The sequence below is a fragment of the Strix aluco genome, chromosome 10 (genome assembly GCF_031877795.1).
Source record: "Strix aluco isolate bStrAlu1 chromosome 10, bStrAlu1.hap1, whole genome shotgun sequence".
NCBI lineage: Eukaryota > Metazoa > Chordata > Aves > Strigiformes > Strigidae > Strix > Strix aluco.
The window spans coordinates 16480874-16501281 of record NC_133940.1 but is presented as its reverse complement, the minus strand read 5'-3'; the positions used below and the strand labels follow the sequence as shown (position 1 = coordinate 16501281).

The 20408-nt window shown below is 48.8% G+C and overlaps 1 protein-coding gene across 3 annotated transcripts; it reads left to right on the top strand.

Moving 5' to 3' along the window:
* Positions 1-3529: 3529 nt before the first annotated feature.
* LOC141927956 (endothelin receptor type B-like) lies at positions 3530-18392 on the top strand. 3 transcript variants are annotated; one of them, XM_074835424.1, is made up of 8 exons: positions 3530-3713; positions 8314-8841; positions 11961-12073; positions 12556-12760; positions 13464-13613; positions 14374-14507; positions 15160-15268; positions 16210-18392. In XM_074835424.1, the coding sequence occupies exons 2-8, from the start codon at positions 8353-8355 to the stop codon at positions 16357-16359; spliced, it is 1350 nt and encodes a 449-aa protein (XP_074691525.1). In that variant the 5' UTR covers positions 3530-3713; positions 8314-8352; the 3' UTR covers positions 16360-18392. The 3 variants fall into 3 exon arrangements, with proteins under 3 accessions (XP_074691525.1, XP_074691524.1, XP_074691522.1); XM_074835423.1 differs by having other exon boundaries at positions 15960-16349; XM_074835421.1 differs by lacking the exon at positions 16210-18392 and having other exon boundaries at positions 15160-15953.
* The last annotated feature ends 2016 nt before the right edge of the window (positions 18393-20408 follow it).

Sequence of the window (20408 nt, the reverse complement as noted above, 5' to 3'; positions counted from 1 at the left end):
TGTCTGTGCCTCCAAGGTATCTTTGAAAAATTTCATCTTACAGGTTGGATAGAATCTCCCTGTTTTGCTGCGAGGTGGTTTGTTGAGGTTGCAGTCAGGTCAGGAGTCCTCGTTGGTGTGTGGCACAGCACGATGGACTGAGCTGATTTGAGGAGTCTCTGCAGGGAGAGTTTAGGAACTAGCACTGATTTTATGAACTCTCTGAATCTTGACATCTAACCCCCTAATCCCTCTGACAAGGCAGGAAGCGACCACCGCACACAGACGTTATTGCAGCCTGGCTGGATCTTCTTCCCAGAGAGCAACAAACTTGTCCCATGAATAATGCGACAAACCAAACCTGGGTTCTTACTGGTTTCTGCTCCTACCCCTGCATGCTCCCATCACAGGACTGTTTGCCAGGGTTATTTCTGGATGCAGACAGGCACATACCCCAGCACTAACCAACCAGTCGGTTGGCTCCAGCCAGGCCAGGCACTGGCTGAGTTCCGCTTGCCTTGCTGTTACTGGTGGTACTGGTTTGGGTTTCTCCTCTGTGCTGTGCTGCTGGGAATGCAATGAAAGACGTGTTATCTCAGAGATGTTTGTCCTTTTGAAACATTTGATCAAAACCAAGACTAAACTCACTGGAAAGAAGGAAGCATGGCACAATCACATAAATCTCATTTCTTTAAAGAACAGACCAGAAATAACTATTGTAACCTTGGTTTGACCACTTGTAGTCTGGAAATTGCCAAGGTTTGAAAGCTTGGAATTACCCCAGATGTTAGTCAAAGAAACCAGATGCTACTCCAGGATCTTAGGAATTCACAAAACCCTCAGGACAAAGGATGCTTGGGCAGCACTGGGAGAAGAAGGGCATGGCTTCCTAACAGAGGGGCTTTTCTTTAGCTGAGGGAGCAGCTGAGAGAGAATTTTACAGCCATGAGACATAGAAAAAGAGAAAGTCCATAATTTTGTAGGCAAGAATGTAAAGTCTGAAGATATGTCAAAAACAAAGGAAAATCAGCAGGAGAAATGCATCCAGATGTTTTACCACTGTGAGTTAATCTATCCATTTCTTGTGTTACCTTAAGAAAAGAGTAGTCATAATTTCTTGCAAAATCCTCACTAAGAGCTTTGACTATTCTGTGTCATCAGAGTACTAAACAGTCAAAGATCTATGAAAACATATTTTAAGATATAGTAACTGAAGACCAACAATGACCAACAGGGCTGAAAACAGCTGGACTCCAACCTGCTATTTCCGATAGCAAGCAGCAGAAATATCTGTGCTCCAAACGCAGCAAATAGGTCCCATAAAGATACTGTGCAGGCACCTGCTCAACTCAGAAGCTTACTGAGGGTCTAAACTCAGCAATCCTGTGATTGTCCATGAGGAAAAATATTAACTGGGGCTGCAAGGAGGTCTGCAAACCCAGGATGGATATTGGCCTCTCCTGAGTTACACTGCCCAAAGCAATGCTTCCTGGCGTGAACGCAGAGTTTGCAGTGAAGCACAAAAATGTTGTTTCCTGTGGAAACTTGTTAATCCATAGGCTGTGAATATCTCTCTCCGTGTGCAGTTACGCAGTCAGCCCCAGTTTCCCCAGCCTCAGGGTGATGGCAGTCATTTGTTTGCCTCTGAGTTTTGATGAATTGAAATTATTTGTCAGCGTTGTGTTTGTTGTTGTCATGTTGCGTAAGCTTAAGTGGTCCGCAGTCGGTCAGACAAAATGAGCACATAATACAGAAGTCTGTCTCTAGAAGTGGATCGCAGCAGATTTGCTGCAAAAACCCTTCTACATAGGAGTACTTTTGCATGACTTTGCTGGCTTTGAACTTACCAGGTTATTATAAAAAAATACCATTTTTTAATAATGTACTGCATATGCTCCAGAGTTGAAAACTTTCAATCAAGGGGTAAGAGAAAAGAAGAATAGAGTAGAAAGGAAGAAACACTTTATCTGACATTTCCAATGACAGGCATATTTAATTGGCAATTACAGTTTGAAGACTGGTAGTCAAAAATATAGTAAGAAAAGATTAGACAAGATTATGGCTTGAATATAAAACAATATACAAATAACATGATACAAATGAGAAAAGTTTGGAGATGGACAACAAGGGTGAGCAAGGCTGTGAGATGGCTTCCTACAAGAGATCTACATTATTCCTCCCAGGGGCAGGACGTGGCACTTCCCTCTGTTGAACTTCATGAGGTTCCTGTCAGCCCATTTCTCCAGCCTATTGAGGTCCCTAAGGATGGCAGCACAACCCTCTAGTGTATCAGAGAAACATGATCTCATTCCACTTGAGATGTCTTCAATTTGGGAAGGAGTCTGAACCTATTCTTTCTGTCCTTGTTTTGGGGCCAAAAAGGCAAAGAGATTCCTGTGTCAGAGTGAAGCTGCCTTGACTTAGTATAGTTGCACCATGCCGACATGTTTCTGAGCCATCAAGGAACCCAGAGCAAGGTGATTTGGCATTTTTAAAAATAAACAGCCTGCCACATACTAAATAAATCTCCCATTCCTAAGAATAGCTGGGTTCACAGCATGGTGAGGAAAGAAACTTTCCTCTCCAAGTAGATGAGCCAAGGAGGTTGGGAGAGGTTTTGTCCACAGGGGAAGAGACAGGCTGTGCAGCAACACAAATTGTCTACAGCTTTATATGGTTGGGAGAAAGACAGAAGGAGTCTCATGAAAGCAGTGATCATGATGTTCTGTTCAAAGGCAGGTGGAGAGCCGAGGGGAGTCTCTGAGCCAGGACCATGTCCAGAGACCAGACTGGATGCGTGGCTGATGGGGGAGTCTGGTGTGACCCTGCGGCAGCACCGGCTGCTCAGCCATGAAGTGTTCTGCCCTGCATCTTGAGCAACCAGATGCTGCTCTTCAGGCAGTTCAGGATGCTCAGAAACCACAGCAAAATAAAAACAGAGCTGGCATGTGAAAAGGCACCAGTGCAACTTCTTGTAGATGGGAGCATGGTCTGAAACCTGTCCCCAGCCTGCTTCACCTAGATAAGGGCTTGGGCAGGCTGCATTAGAGGGAAAAGTGTGGCTTCCCCAGCACCTCAGTAATACTCTGTCGTCTCTGCTAGAAAGGAAACCGCAGGTCCCCTCTGCCTTGCTTGCAGTATTCATCTTGATCCTGAACATTTCCTCAAAAGCTCCAGGTGGAGCAGCTGGCTTTATACACTCTGGGCAGAGAAGGCTTTGATGCCTCTTTTCCCCAGAGGTAGTCAGGGCTGCAGCTTCCTTCACCAAAGCAGAGCCACGGGGCTCCTCCAAGCCCATCACTACAACATGCCAAGCAGGCACGCTGCTCTGCGGTCGGCAGCCTTCCCACAGCTCCCTCCCTCCCCCTCGAGCTTTATTTGTTTATCATTTTCATCTCCTTCACAGAGCTGTCCTGCATTTCTCCTGCTTCGCCCTCCTCCTACATCCCTGTCCCGCGCTCTGCCTATTGGTTGCAGGGGCTGCGCTCAGGGGGAAGCCCTGCGATTTTCTATATAACCAACTGCTCCATTCGGAAAGACCTCAGCAAGTCACGAGAGGGAAGAACCATTCCCCTGAGCACGAGCCCACACACAAAAGCAAACTCCAGGACCTACAACACTGCAGTTCTCCGAGGTCCTGCAGGACATGTCCAGCTGCCTGTGCAGTGGGAAGGAGCCGTGAGAGGGAAAGAAACTGATCCCAGGAGCATCAAAAGTTTGTGGTCACAAGGAAGGTAATGTAACTCCAATGAAAAGCTTTGCTGTTCCATGCACTAATTTGCAAACAAAATTACTTCTTGCTTCAGGGTGAGTTTTGGCATGTTTTTCAGATCCCTGCCCCCCGCCTCCAGCCCCCACTCTGGCAGAGGCGTTGAAGGGACCACGGTGCCTGAGTAAAGTCCATGTGGGCAGGGAGAGGGTGCATGAGAAGAAATCCAGCACACCTCTGGGGGGAAGGTCCTTCTGCTTATGGACCAGGTTGGGTTCAGGTTAGGAAAGCAGCTGGGGATGTGGTATTATCATCTGCCTTTCTCCCTTCTTTCCCCCACCCATAGCATTTTTGCTGCAAGAGGTGTTTATCCACTGAAAAGGTCTCTTTTGTGTTTGGCAATGCTAGTCTGGCAGGAGAGCACAAGAGGAACTGCTCTTCAAGGCAGCCTGCCTTGCTGCAGGCAGGACAGCAGGCAGTGTGCCGTGGTGGGAGAGGCTGGCTTGAGATAAGGACTCCACCTGGGATGTGGTCGGCTCTCCTGGCTCCCCAGCAAGAGGAATCCTGAGCCCCTCAGCTCGCATGTGGCACTTTTCAGAGAGGAGCAGGCTGTGGAGGGTTATGGCAGTGGTTTTCAGTCTCGTCTCCTCTCTGGGAATCATTCTCTCGTGTACATGTCATGAATTCAGTGGTTTCAGCTGCAGTTTGGACTCAGCACAGTGTAAAAGGCATCTCCACTTTCATGCATCTAAGCTATTTGCTAACAGAAGGGCCCCAGCCAGGCAGGTGGCATGGGGATGGCCCCTTCAGGCAACAAGTCAGTTACTTCCCCAGATGATCAGCAACATAAGCAAAGCTCAGAGGATTTTGGATCAAGCAGTGTAGGCTTTGGCTTCACATCTGCTAGGCACTGAACAAATTTCTTGATGCTCCCTTGCCTCAGTTTCCCTCACAACTGAGAAAGGGTTATGCTTTCAAGCACTCTGAGATGTGAGAGGCAGCATGGAGGGCAAGAAGTAAATGGACTGTTGAACAGGAGAAAACAATGCTTCCCTTTTACTAAATTGCTGGATTTTAAGGCAAAATGGGGGAGAAGTGCTTTTTTTTCTCAGTGCTTTACAGCGGCGCTGTGGAGGGGATGAACAGGATCTAGTGAGCTGTGTCCTGTGATACTCACATGAGCTCTTCTGCCAAATACCCAGGGGCTGAACAGCCACATCAGGATCTGTAGTCCCGCATTGGGGACAGCAGATAAGAGCAGCCCACTGCTGCAGAGGGCACGGGACACAACTTTCCAGGGATGCTCTGGTACCCTTCTGTCAGCTGCCAACTCGAGGAGCCACCATCTTTCTCCAAGCCCCTGGAGACCCCTGAGTGCCACACACTGTGCCATCCAAAGATGCTCCCTGTAGGCTGCCCAGACCCTCAAGGATCCCAGGCAGGAATTCTGGGCTGGGTCCGCACTCTACTATAAGCTGCAATCCTGTGGGCATAGTGGGGAGGAGAGGAGGGCATTGCTCAGGGCAGTCACCCATGAGAGCCAGGGGCAGGACAGAGAGCTGAGGAGCTTAGCAAGGGTGCAGGCTAAAGTCCCTGCACCGAGCTAGAGCAGGGATTTGCACCCAGGTCTCCAATGAGTTACGTTTGTGCTCCTTGAGGTTATTTATCGATTCTCTCCCTTCCTTTCTTCCCCCAGTTCCCAACATAGCTGGGTGCCCAGCACCTGAGCAGGAGTCACAGCTGAGAATAACATCAAAACAGGTCAGAGCAAAGTCCACCCTGATCAGCTGTCTCCAGGACAGCAGTTGGAGCAGATGCTTAGGTAAATATCAGGAAGAAGGTGGTGTCAGAGAAGTTTCTCTGGTCACAAGGTCCTACATTTGGCAATTAGCTGATTAGGGATGTTCTGAGATCAAGTAGGGTACCAGGACTTCCGTAGCCACCAAGGACCAAGATTGTTCCAGTAAGCATTCCTCTCCACACACTGACTGGTGACAACTTTGTGAATCCTCAACTTTGACCAGTGTATCTCCAAAGGGTCTTTTGTGGAAGGAGGCTTCTCCTTGTCTAGACCCCTTAATAATCAGCTATTCTGGTGCATAGCTTAGTCCCTTCTCATAGTATTTTATACTGGTTATCCAAGGCGACAAGCTGGCATCCCACCATCCCCTCCTTAGGAAATTAGCTCTGCCCGTGCAGGAGGGACAGTGTGGGCTGAGGGTTTCCCCAGTTTTCAGATCCCATACACCTGCAGGTATCCCTCAGTGATGGACTATCTACACACCTCTGAGAGCAGGGTGCTTAGAGGCCAGATACGGGTTGTTCCCCAACCATGACATGGAGACTCCTCTAAATGCTCTTCAAGTCATTGAAAACTGCTCTTTTTCTTTCAGCCAGAGGCAGGCAGATAACTTCATAGTGCCTGTTCTGGCTCACACCAGTGCAGCTTGTCCACAAGATAAATTAGCAAAGCTGTTTGAGTCTGCACAGATAAAAGGCACAGAGAAAACACGAGATTGCTAAGCACCAGGCATGAATATTTCAGGAGATAGAAGCATGCTTATAGTGAGCTGAAAAGCGATGTGATCTTTAATTTTCCTGTGGTGAAACCGTATCTAAGGTGCTGTTATAAGGATTCAAACTAGAAAAGAAACATTTTTAATTAAAATGTGGTTGTTTTAACAGAACTGAAAACTTAATTCTCTAGTTCATGAGGTCCCCATGAAGGGATTTGGTTATTTTATTGCCTGTATTTATTTGACACGTAACTGGGAATAAATTTCAGGCTTCCTCCTAATGCTGCTTGTTTACAATTTAAAGTACTAAGGACCTGACCGAAGGACATAAGAGGGTCAGGAAGGACTAAGCCTGATTTAGATTTTCTGGCAAAAGAAGTAGGGTGAAACTGAGAAAAGAGTAGGTCTCGCTAGGGTGGTTTGTTGGAAAAGAATCCAACTTTATGTTGATTATACTTGGAGTCTTCCAAACAAGCAGAAAGGCACAGGCATTTCTACAAAGCCTGGCCTGAGCCCATGTCACATGAGGAATGCACAGCTGTATCTAGAGAAGCTGTGGTTATACCTGGCAGGACTCGTGGTTGGCTTGGCCATGCCTTCCCAGAGTGGGAACAGCATGCTCCCACTGTATATGCATTGCTGGTCCTGGGGTCCCCCCAGTCCTGGGCAGGGGGAACCAAGCTACAACCTAGCCTTGGCTGAATGGTCCTGGGGAGCAGATCCCCAGGGTACAGCTAATTTGGGCTCAGATTCCAATTCTGCCTGGTGGAGTCAAAGTGGAAGCTGAAGTCCCATCTCTAATCCCAGACAGGCACCCTGATCCCTGCCTAACTGGCTCCTCTGGAGCAGAGCACATCCCAGGGAAGCTCCAAAAGGCTCCTGTTTCTAGTCTAGGCACAGTAATTTTTCCTCCCTTCAAAGCTATAAAGTTTCATAGTTTGAGAAACATGTTCTTCACCCGCTCTAACTAGGAGACTCAAGATCAGTCCCTGTCTGGGGCACAGACAGTGCTGGGACAGACTGGCAGGGTACTGACAGCTTCTACTCCCTCCCTGGGCTCACTTTCAACTGGTGGCCATGTCTGAATCATCTAGAAGCCCCTTCCACAAATTCACATCATGCCAGGACAGTGCTACAGCCATCCTCAGGTTTCTCATGTGGTTGTTGAGCAGCAGCTTAGCTGGTCCTGCCTGAAAGCATTGCCTGAGATTTGCAAAGCAGAACCCACTCTGGTGATATTTATTAGTAGTGCTCCAGCCTTGGTGAGCTTGAGAGACATTTTACTGTCCTCAGCAGTCAAAACTGCAAAGAGTACAGGGAGATTTATATCCTGGGTATTGAGTTGAATGGGCACAGTGGATTTGGAAAGGAAGTGGTTCAATTAACAATGATAAGGATGGGGAAGGAGGGGCTGTACTTCTCGAACATAAATTGGAATAAAATGTCAGGTATCAATACGACATTTCTGGAAAAAACCTTGTAGTATTTTCCCATCACGGTTCCCAGCAAGAATGCGCTGAGCCTTTTTACTTTGCACTGAAAGATGGCACATGGCAGCCCATGGGATCTGCTGAAGAGTGAGATGTTAGTGTGGCTCCAGTTTTCCCATGGCACAAACTGGAAGAAAAGGTCTGCTGGTTCTGTGGACCCCGAGACAGGGTTTGCAGAATCACCCAGATGTGCAGGTGTCAACAGGGCAGGTGCTACTTCAGACAGTCAGGAACTAAATGACAAGTGGGGTGAGGGCATAAAAAAAGTCAGGTTTGCCATGTGAGCAGCAATGCCAAGTTCAGAAGGTGCAGTAGCTGATTCAACACACCTATTTGAGAAAAGGCAGGTGCCCTCATTTGCTGAAATACTATGTAAGAGGCGTAAGAGACTGTTTGTTTTCCTTTTAGTTTGTTTTACTGGACAGGCATGTTTAATTTTAGCAGCAAAGACTCCCACCTACAGGGATCAGCTGCTTTGACTGGATAGGATCTAATCTGGTGTTATTTCTGATTACTGTGATGACAGACTTTCTCCAACAATTCCTTGCATTCAGTCTCATCTTGTTCCTCCTTTCTCTGCTAACCAAGTTCTCTCCCTTTTCCCTTTCTTCATCTGCAGATCTGACCAAGACCCAAGCAAGGACGTCCCACAAGCATTATGAGGACTTCCGCAGCCAGCCTTGCCGTTCAGTCCTCCATGGCCAGAATCCCAGCTTCCACTGCTCTAGCCATTTTCCTGACTTGCCTCTTCTCCGGGGCACACAGCCAGACTCCAAGAGCTTTCCAGGAGAGCACCGTCCCCTTTGAGGTGCTTAGCCAGGAGCAGGCTTACAGTCTGGTCCATTCAAGCCTGTTACAGGATGCCAAGCTGTCAAACCACTCGGAGAGCCTCCCCAGGAGCACCAGCTCTGAGCCACCCCTGCTGCCCGTGTGTGTGAAGCCTGCAGATATCAGACACATCTTCAAGTACATCAACACCATCGTGTCCTGCACCATCTTCATAGTAGGGATCATTGGGAACTCCACGCTCCTGAGGATCATTTACAAGAACAAGTGCATGAGGAATGGGCCAAATGTCCTCATTGCTAGCTTGGCACTCGGAGACCTTCTCTACATCCTCATTGCTCTGCCCATCAACGTATATAAGGTAGGCTCCATGTGGCACGAGTGCTGCGGCCGCCTGGCGATTGCAGGGATGGTGTCTGCTCCCACCTGCCTTGGTGCCCTGGGGAATATCTATCCTCTGCTCTTTATTGAAGGCTCCATTTTTGCAAGGGAGATGGGGAGGGTGTTTCTGATCTCCAAAGGATGAGAAAAACGTAAACAGACAAAAAGCTCAGAGTACATTCCTGGGAAAGCAGAGGTGTTCTCAGCTACAGCTGTCTTATGCACACAAACACAAAAGCTCACAACCTTCCAGATCCTTTAAATCTCATCTAAAATCACAAGAAAAGAATCACTTGCAGTCTCCTAACATTACAACCCGATGTTTATTTCATCTGAGCAAAAATTATTGTTCTTGCGCACTGGGGACAGTTCTCCCAGCACAGTTCACTCAATCAGCCTCAAGCAAGTCTTTTTTATTCTAGCTAAACATGAAGACTCGTTCAGGAACAAGGAAGAGGGCTGTATTATAAAATGGGGGCTTCTTTCAGAGACACTGTCCCCTAAAATAGAGAGAAGAAACACAACAAATAATGAGGGGAACATGAGCTCTGGATGGTGCACTGGGGCAGAGAGGGCCGGGTAGATGTGAGCAGTACACCTGAGACCCCAGTTAAGAGCAGAAGGTGTATTATGACATCTGTGAGGTGTCTCTGGGATATTGCAGATCTTTCTCACCCATTGCTTGCGACAGGTTTTGGTGGGCTGTAGCCAGAGGTTTATATGAAGGGTTGGAAGAGATGCTGTGGGGTGAAGGAGTTGGAGCTCAGCCAGATTTGTTTGTCAAAGAGAAACTTTAGCCTGAAAAGTGCCGGGGGGGTCCTGGATTGAGCAGGCTGGGTGGAGGGGGAAAAGTCAGAGAAATTCAAAGTAGGAAGAAGGTGCATATAATTTGACAGCGAGAACAACCAGATGTGGTTGGCAGAGGGTCTCAAATCACTGTCAATAGATACTCTTCGAGTGAAAATGGATTGAAAACTATAAAGGTTTTTTAGCTCAAAACAAACAGGTTCTCCATGATCCAAACAATCCCCACTGTTGCAGGAATACGGATCCATGCAGAGGGTTTCACTCACGTGCAAGAAAACAGAGTAGCCTGGGGCCAGCAGCACTGACACAGGGGAAGGTTGCCCCCCTTCACCCACAGGGTAAAGCCCATCTCTGCTTTCACCCAACGGGCCCCCTTTGCTTGGAATAAGGCACAATTTGTTCTGCCTGAGAGAACAGTCTGAGGAACACAGCTGCAATGTTAGCAGCTCTCCCAGGGATCACCTCTACCCTGCACCCGCTGCACAGGCAGAGGTTGTGGAGGCAGCCCAACAAGCATGGTCATAGCTGAGCCCCTCAAAAACTTGAACAGCAAAGGTCCTCCAATTTGTCCTCAGTCAAAACCAGGGTAGGGAAGATTCCCATTTTAATCCTGCTTTTGACACACTTGATGGGAAATGCACCATCTGGCCAGGGAAAGAATTTGGGATGTGCAATGTACATTTAACATGAACAGGGTAATATCAACAGCAAAATATCTGGCAGATCTACCTCCATGAGATGCAAATGCTTCTCCACTTCGGGGGATCTGGACTGCAGAGTCCATCTGTCATGTTTATATCACCCACAATATTGGAGTGGTTGGGTTGGTTTTAGCCGGGTTCCCAAAGAAACAAGGCTTATACAACAGGACTGTGAGGACATGGGTTTGACAGCCCTTCCCTTCAGGATCTGCTTGCCCACTTCTGCTGTATTTCACAAGTCTCTGTTGTAGGAAGGTCCTATGTATCACAAAAAAGGGGTATGTGGGTCCAGATGGAGGCTGTGGGAATGAACCCATTGAGGAAAGCTGGCAGATAAACCCGTCACAGGCTCAATACCCAACTCTGCATCCTGGTCAGCCAAGAACTGGGGTTGCACTGAGCTTTGTGCAGAGTTCATGGCTTAGACCAAAGGCCTCATCTACGGGACACCTGCTGTTAACACAAGCTGCTGGCTTGGAGACACACTTGACCATCTCTTGGAGCTGCAACTAGCACAGCTTGCTGCCAACAGAAAGAAAAGTCAAGTTATTTTGTTTAGGCTAAGAACAACATCTTGCATTGGTGCTGCCTGCCTGGTCAAACCTCAAGGGCTGGGACTGCCTGCTCTGGCCACATCTACACTGACATCTTCTGACTGATGTTCAGGATTTCCCCAGGCCACCTGAGCAACCCCTCTCCCTTCTGCCCCTCTTGCTTCCAGCCACCTCCTGGAGGAAAAATTGTTGCTTGAGAAGCCCAAACTGACTATGAGCAACCTTGTCCTAAGAGTAGCCCTGTTCCCTCATGGTGTCTCAGCAACAGATGAGATGGGTGGACTCCCTGGGTTTGCAGACCAAAAAAAGGGTAGTGTTGGTTGGCTGCCTTCACCTGAGACCCTGATTTCCAGGAGAGCTTCTGTATCCATTTCTCTTGCTGCTGAGGCCAAACTAAAGAGCTTGCACAGGGGCTGGGTAACCATAGGATGGACTCCGGGTGTCATAAGAGTTGTGAACCCAGGCTCACTCTCATCCTCATGAGTGAGTGGCCTGGATTTCTCCTGCCTCTATGGCATCTTGTCCCTACCAATACCCTCTGCTTGCCCCAGCTGAGCTTGGGGCCACAGTGTATGTGTTCTATAAGGAATCTAAGTGTGGTAGAGGGTCAAAGCATGGTAAGGGCTTAGGACTACCTGGCTTTGAAAACCATCTGAAAGAAGCTGTCCTTGCTGGATTTTGGCTGTTTCAGAGAATGACACTCATTTTCCCTCTGAAAGTGACCCAAAGCCCATCGCAGCTTAGGATTCAGACCCACTCAAAACCAGCCAGGGTCTGGAGTCAGGACCCGGTGTCTGGACCATCCTTCCATCTATGTGTCAACTCATCTCACAATGAGCCCTTTGGGAAAAAAATGGTTCCCAGTACAACACAAAATACCGGAGAGCTCACACTGTGTAATCCCAGCGGAGGTAACCTCAGAGTGCTTTCAGCTGCTCTTTGTGGGCTTCTCACACATTGTGGGTAACCACCTGCTATTACGGGAAGCCGGACATGCTTTCCTGAAGCAGCCCGTTAACCCTGTGGTTCTTCCCCAGCTCTTGGCAAAGGACTGGCCCTTTGGTGTGCAGGTGTGCAAGCTGGTCCCCTTCATCCAGAAGGCCTCAGTGGGCATCACGGTCCTCAGCCTTTGTGCTCTCAGCATTGACAGGTAAGAAACAATTTCTACAGCTGCACTGCCCAGCCTGACCCATATTTGACTATAGCATGACTCCTCATTGTAACTAAAAGGCAGACTGCAGAGCAGCTTGGTCCCAGGGCAGATTCAGAGATGGGGACAGCGTGCTGTCATGCAGAGTTGAAATCCAACAGGAACTGACTCTGGTGACAGAGTTTAAATCCTGCTGGAAAAGGTTGAGGGGAGGATCATGATGTGCTGGAAGAACTGCTGGGTGGTGGGGAAAGATGGCACCTCCCCAGTGGCAAGTGGACATTGGCCAAGGATAGCTACCATCACATTCATCCACTGAATCCCTGCTTCTTTCCCATTCCACCGAAGAGAAAGGGTCAGGGGTGGTGGAGGAAGACGTAAAGGAAAGGGCCTTTGGGGACAACTCTAACCTGCATCTTCTCAGCCCCCTTCTGACAGTTGCTTTTCTCACTCCAATCTGCTCCTGTTGGCACATTGGGCAGGTACCGAGCAGTGGCATCCTGGAGTCGGATCCAGGGGATAGGAATCCCCATGTGGAAGGCAGTGGAGGTGATGCTGATCTGGGTGGTGGCCATTGTGCTTGCAGTCCCTGAAGCTATAGCCTTTGACATGGTGGAACTCAGCTACTGGGAACGACACCTGTGGGTGTGCATGCTTGCCTCTGAACAGAAATCCAGCTTCATGATGGTATGTACTCTGCCTCACCCCAGCTGCAGTGCAAGGGAGAGGGAGACACAGGCAACCAGCGCATCCTCCCTCCTTGGTTAGAGGATTAGATGCTTCAGTAGACGGCTTCTTCTAGTCATCAGGGTGAACACAGCGAGAGCAGTATCAGACAAAGCACAGAAGACCCAGCATTGCAGCGACATGGGGCAGACTTGCTTTGAATGTGGGGCCAGAAAACAGGCAGGGTCCTTAAGCTGTGTTGTGTCTTCACCATTCACATCAGAAGGTCACGACACATCTCGGGAAGCTTCAGAACCTGGTATACTGCCCCAGCAGGCCAAAGAGCATCTCCACAACCAGTCTGAATGGGTAACCTTTATCACAGGGTCAGCTAAGGGTGAGCAAGGGAATGAATACCCTTACAAAGCATCAGAACTTATCTCACTGTGTCTACCAAATAAGCTCCTTGCAACTTTTTCGTGCACAAGCGTGCTAGATTGGACTGACAGACAGATGTACACCAGCCTTGACTTCTTTAGATTAAACGTGTATCAGCCTCGGAGGAAGACAATCCCATGTGCACTTAGCACAGGAGCCGTTACACTTTCACACATCAGAAGTGTCTGATACAGACCAGCATCAGTGTCAGGGACTGGGTCAGTTCATGTCCCAGTTACCCCCCCACCTTTCCCTAGTTTCCAGTTGCTCTTTCTTTTGCATGCAGTTCTACCGTGATGTGAAGGACTGGTGGCTTTTCGGCTTCTATTTCTGCCTCCCCTTGGTATGCACTGGCATCTTCTACACCCTCATGTCATGTGAGATGTTGAGCAAGAGAAATGGCATGAGAATTGCTCTGAATGACCACATGAAACGGGTAAGAAAACCAGAAAGGCAGAAACTCTGATATTTCCCAAAGAGGAGGGAGTGCTGTCAAAGGGGAGAACATGCATCTGTCCCTGTAAAGGACACATATGAGCTGACACAGCCTCACAGTGGTCATTGTGCAGACATTGATGCAGACACATGCATTAAACCAGGGAGATGGGCCTTCAGCTCTACAATCTCCAGCCTCAGGGACAACCCAAACCACTAGCCTAATGGCCATGGACCAGCTTGAGTTCCAGTTTCTTATGGTCATTTATCTCTGGCTGTGCTGTGCCAGCCCAGATCACACCAAACTGGACCAAATGCTGAATGTGCCACATCACAGACAAGAGATGCAGGGAAATGAATAGTTCACTGTCCCCTCCCACACTTTGCAGAATGATCCCCTGAGGCACATCAGCTGGTTGTCACAGTAATATAGTGTGAAGGCTGGATGGATGAGGCCCCCATGTTCCAGGGACTACCAACCCAGCAAGGTCACCAGAAGCAATGGTGGGAAGGGGTGTGAAGGAGTCTGGTCCATATTGTGGTGCTGGTACCCTACCCCTTTCTGAAGCCTGGATCTCTCATCATGCAGGACTTGGAACCTGCTGTTAGTGCTTTTGACTCAAAACAGGTGCCCAGCTGTCATCAGATTGCAGATTACTTGAAGTGCCCTTGCTCAGCATGGGGAGATGGTGCTTTGCGCCTCCCACTCTCCAATGCTCAGCCAAACTATCCCTTCTCTCCCACCCACCTTCTCTTTGCAGCGTCGGGAGGTGGCCAAGACTGTGTTCTGCCTCGTGGTGATCTTTGCACTCTGCTGGCTGCCTCTCCACCTCAGCCGCATCCTCAAAAAGACCATCTATGACCAGACAGACCCCAACAGATGTGAACTGCTCAGGTAGGGACATCAGCAGGAGGGCACTGTGCTGGGACCCTCTGTGAGCACGGGCAGAGGCTCTGCTGGGCTCATTGCTGGCTGGTGGAGTTGCCTTCCAAACACCTTGTTTCAACAGCTCCTTTCTAGATGGCATTGCTCTCCTGATAGGCACAGAAAAAGGGTGTGGGGGACCATAAGAAGAGAAGAAATTAAATTTTGAAATGTCTCTCTAAAGCTATGGGTTAAAGAGGTCTCCTGGGCAGAGAAACATTCCCTGCAGGGCTAAAGGGACTGTAGCACCTCTAACGGCTGTGCACGCTTTCTGCCATGTTGTGGGTGCCTGTCTCCCCCTCTCCTCTTTACCCATCATGCCAAAATCCAGTTCAGGCCAGACACCGCTACTGTGCTTGAGTTTGAGAACATCAAAGTCACCAAGGAAAATCAGATCTCATGGTCCTGGTTTCCTCAGGAAATGCTCATCACAAGAAAAAGTGTTGGGCAATTGTCCAACTGCAGGAGGGCCTTCTCTGTGCTCACCTCTGTGTTATCAGGCACTGGCCCTCTGTGGAAGCAGGTTCCCAGGCCAGGCAGTTGGCAAGCATTTTGGAAACCCTCCCTCAGTTCTCTGTGAGCTTCCAACATGCTCACCCTCTTCTTTCCCATCCTGCCTCAGTTTCCTCCTAGTGATGGATTACTTTGGGATCAACATGGCCTCCCTCAACTCCTGCATCAACCCTGTGGCTCTCTACTTCGTCAGCCGGAAATTCAAGAACTGCTTCCAGGTAGGGTTCACCCCCTCAGAGCTCCTGGCTACAGTGACCGTTCCCAGACACCGGTCCCAGGGGCATAAGCTCTCACAGACCAGGCACGGTGCAGCCAGAGGCAGCCCCATCACAGTGGATTTCTGTGCTTACAAGATGAGGGGAAAGATGGTGAGTGGTTTGGCAAACACACCCAGCAAGCAGCAACAGACAGGTCTGGTCCTCACAGCTCCTGACTCCCAGACAAATGTCCCATCAGGGACACACTGGGGCTGCCAGTAGCCCACACGATTCCCCTATTTGCTCATATGCTGATCATATTTCTCCTCTCAAATTTTCCCCCTGCTACATGCCTCTCTTCCCAGCTTCAAGTACACTAGAGCTCGCTGCCCTGACAGGGAGAGGCTTTTGCCAATGCAGGACCTAGAGCAAGCCAAAAAAGTTCCCATCATTCTGGATCAGAAGCATCCTCACAAACCATTAGACCAGGGACTGGGGCTGCTTTAAACTTCAAGACCAAGTTATTAACAGATAATTTTCAGGAGCAGTGGAACTCTGAGAAAGGAAGGGGATGGGATGGGATGGGATGGGATGGGATGGGATGGGATGGGATGGGATGGGATGGGATGGGATGGGAGTCACCTCCCAGCTGCTATGGCATAAAGAAGAGTTGAGCCCAGCTAAGCACTACCTGTATTTTCTGTCCCACAAGGACAAGAAGCCACAACTGCAAAAGGCACCCAAGATTTCGGTATCTTCATTTCCAAACCACACCAGCTCTATCTTGGAAAACCTGCTCCCAGCAGGTCTGCAGGACAGCAAGGCTCAGAAGTGCAGGCTGCAACTCCCAGGCTGGCACTGTGCAGGTTGACTTGCCAGCATCAGTAAGGGAATAATTCCTCCTCTTTTACCCTGTAGCCCACACCTGTAACCTCTCTCCCCACCCTCTTGTCTCTTTGCAGTCCTGCCTGTGCTGCTGGTGCCAGAGACCAGCTCTGAGCATCACACCGACAGATGAGAAGGGCTCTGTTGGAAAGTGGAAAGCCAACGGGCAGGAGCTTGGGCTGGACCGGAGCAGCTCCCGCCTGAGTAACAAATACAGCTCTTCCTAAAGCCATGCCACCTGTGGGGCCGAGAGGAGAAGGCACTGTGCCAAGCCAGCAGGACCCCTCCATTTCTCTCACATGGCCAATTTCTGGCTGGGCCTGAATTGTTTTTGCCTTTGTGTCGTAACCCACCTGGAAGGAGCTGCAGCATTTCACAGACCCCTGGGACTAGCTCTGAACACAGCCTCCAAACCACGCTGATGCATCCTCTGGTCCAAGTCGCCTCTGGAGGAGGGGGAGAGGGATTCAGATCCTTGTAGGATTTTTCATTTCCTCACAGGAAACCCAAGTGACTTATGGCCATTTGTCTCAGGTGGAAACATGGGGCGGAGAGATGTGTGCAAAAAGGGAAGGAAGGTTGAGATGCGGTCACTTTGAGGTAGATGTGGGATGAGGAGGAGAGGGAGAGGACCATGAGCAACAATTTCCAGCTGAAAAGGCCAAAGAAAAGCTTTGATAACATCCCTTATCATCTCCCTCTGTTGCTGGAACAGTTTGTCCCTGGGCAAAGAGCCAGGATAAGATTCAGGCATCATGTATGTCTGGTAGACCATCAATGGTGTGAAATGTCCTCCTCTTCATGGTAGGGAGAGATGGGCAGTAACTTGGCTTCATTGTGTGACCAGCCTGACCTGGGGAGCCCTAAAAGTTCCCATCCTCTTCATCTTTACCTGGGAAATCTGCCCCAGGCTCCTACCCAGGGATGACGTTCACCCCACCTGTGTACGGCACAAGAAAGTGATTGTATGTGACCACACGGCTTAGGGGACCAGATATCCTTGGCAGAACCTAGTGACAGCATCCAGCCAAACCATCAGCTCCAGATTCCCCCTCCCCAGGAACAGGGCTAGCCCAAGTGAGCTCCTGGCTAGCCAGGAGCCATTGCTGGCTCAAGGGGCTGTCTTTCCAGGGAAGAGTTTGTAAGCCCAAGAAAGGGAAGGCAGAGGTGGCTCAAATCTGGATGAGGCTGTGACCAAGGAGCCAGCCCTCACCTTTCCAACGCCCTGTATAACCTGGAAGCAGCTAATTCTGTGCCTGACATAGAAGCAAGGGAGAGGATCCAGGAGATGCGCCCTTCCAGAAGAGCATCCAGCCTTGATCCGAGGTCTTTGGCAGCTGGGAAGTCCACAGCCTTCTTCAGCCACTGGCTCCTGGGAAGGGGATCACATGCAAGACCACAGCTCTGAAGGGAAAAAAGGGGTGTCCTGCATTTTGATACCTGTAGTCTGTCTTCCCTCTGCCAACAAGGCTGAGCTCCAATAGGGCAGCAGTGCTGGACCCCGATGTGTCTGGGCCATGGCACCATGACACCAAGGTTCATGGCATTTGTAAGGGGACAGAGATGCTCGTCCTCATGGTCAAACTAAGGTGGAAAAGGCAATGGGAAAGGTCCGACCTCAGCTGAAAGAGCCACTGGAGCTAACCAAAATATGGCAAAGAGCTTTCACAAATCTACTCTTTAAAATAATTAATCCCTGAGTGCTTTTCCAGCATGTTTTTCTAAAAAATCATGCTTGCACCTCTTGCCAAAACTTTAAGAAAACCTGTATAAGAAAGTTTTAGTTACCAAGTTTTTGATTATTTTTCTGTTGTTTTTTTCTTCTTTTACCTCTCTTTCTTTCTTCTTTCACCTTTTCATCTTGTCATGGAAAAAAATGAAGAGAGGAAAAAGGGAGAAAAGACCTGCAAATAAAGCAAAATATTTTCCACGTGTTGGGGATTTTTTAGCTTAGTTTTCACTGAAATGCAAATGTTTTACAAAGAAATCACATTTCTGAAAGACAAACAGGTTTCAGCGAAAACAGAAAGAATATCTAGACCAGCACATTTTCTGTAAACTTACCTACCCACCAGAGTAGATTTGTCTGTATCGATTTTGCAGCGCTGCTGCTGTGCTCTGCCCTAGAGCTGGCTGCATTTTGTTGGTGGACAAATGAAGTCAACGGAGAAAACTGATAAAGACTGAAATGTTCCAGCGCAAACATCTTAGTAGAAGGATATTTTTAAATGATTGTGCTTATAAAAAAATCCGAATTCTATGTATTTCTGTATTTGTCCACATTTACAGGCAAACGGATTCTGCAACTTCAAATCAACACCTCACACCACTCCAAGGATGTAGCAGTGGGTAAGCCAGTGGCACATCAAGCCCAACACAATGTTTCGCTCACATTCTGCCTGACCCCAAATTGTGGCAAATCAGTTCCAGATGGCCCCGCTCCTTGGGGGCCTCCTGCTGGGATGAGGCGAGCCCTCTCCTACATACCAGGGCCTGCTCTGCCGAGTTGCAAGCAGCTGCTACGGAGTGATTTGCTTCAGGTTAACATCTCCACCATTGCACCTCTGTTGGTACTCCCTAAAATTCATGCACCCACCTGAGCTCTGGGTTTAACGTTCTCAAGGGTTGCCAGGGCAGCTGTGCCATGCTGGTGGCTGAAAGGGAGGGTGGGAAAGTCCCATAACAGGCAGTAGTTAGGACGCTAGCAGCTAACTGGGATCCTCTGACCCTGTGGTTACAGTTTTCCTCCCACTCATCTGAAATGGCTGGTGCTTTGGTCACAGGTTGAGCCAACATCATTCTCTCTTGGGGTCCTCATTGCATTGCACAGGCCTGGAGCACAGCCCTGGCTCGTGGAGACTCCACCATGAGAGTCACATAGGTGAGAAACACTGTGTAAGCAGGGGACTTTGCTTGCTGGGGGCTGATTTGGGTCAGTGCCCTTATAGCCTGGACAACCTGGAGAAGGCTGACAACTCCAGCGAGCAGAGGATGCTGTGGGTCAGATCTAGAGATGTGTCAGGTAAAGCTGGTAAGTCTGGGTCACAGTAGGTAATTCAAGGTCAACAGACACACTGAGCAGGGCCAGCTTCAGCCCTAAATCAGCCCTGGAGACAAGCTGAGGATGAGCACACACACATGCAAGGAATGTGATTTCCTCTGTCCTGTCCACCTCTGCCCTCCTGGCACATACGTTGTCCCTCTGCTAGGCCAGGTGCCATTTTCAGGTGGTTTGTTGACCCTGAAACACCAGCCACACGGCTGCCCTTAATTAAAAAGAAATAATGCCAAATGAACTGGAGTTGTCCGAAGACAGGACCTCTTGGGCAGTGAGTCAGGAGAAGCAGCTTTCTTTAGAAACAAGATCATTCCAGACCCAGGAGGGATGTGGACACCAGCTCATTGTACCAGGACATAGGGGAGGGAGATACTGTTCTCTAGAGGACTGAAATATTCTGGGGACACAGGAGCCAGCTAAAATGCACTCAGTGCCCTAAAGAAGCAGAAGCATCAAACTCTGCATATCCACAAGAGCCAAAAAGGTGAAATAGAAAAGAAAGAAGCTTAGGAGTTTAAAGCTATGGACCTGTCCCTGGCTGTTGCCATCCTCCTTGCTGCAAAATAAAGTTGGTCCCAACTGGTAAAAGTCAGCCTTATCATGTTAGAACACAAGCAAAGCCTGCAGTCATGCAGTTTAGTACCTGCCAGAAGCTGAACAAGGGTTGTTCTGTCTTTTACTTGCACAGAACATGGGAACTAGCATATCTAAATGCACAGCTCCCATTCATTTCAGTGAAGATTGAACCATCTTGACAATTTCCAAGTAGTGACCTTTGGTAATGCCATAAGGAGCAGCATCCCAAACACTGAAGAGCCATGATCCTCTCCTAAGGACAGGCAGAACAGCCAGGACCTGCTAATATTCACAAGACAGACACCAATTACAGGCACACAGGGGAATCCTTTTACCTTACTTAACCTCCTGGGCCCCAAGTGGCTAACATCTCTTTATGCTTCAAGAACAGATTTAATCACTCCTGCATTAGCAGCTACACTCAGATCAACATTTTAGCCTTAAATGGTTCAAAACCAGTCTCAGATCTGCACATTATTAATATTGCAACAAACAGTCTGACATGAATTCATCCCAGCTCTGGACATTGCTATCACTTGCTGCACGTCTGTTTAACAGTGACTTCATCCTCCTTTGGTATAGCTTTCCCCTTGTGTTTTCCTCACAGACATCTTCTATTAAAACCAACATCATGAAGTTTGA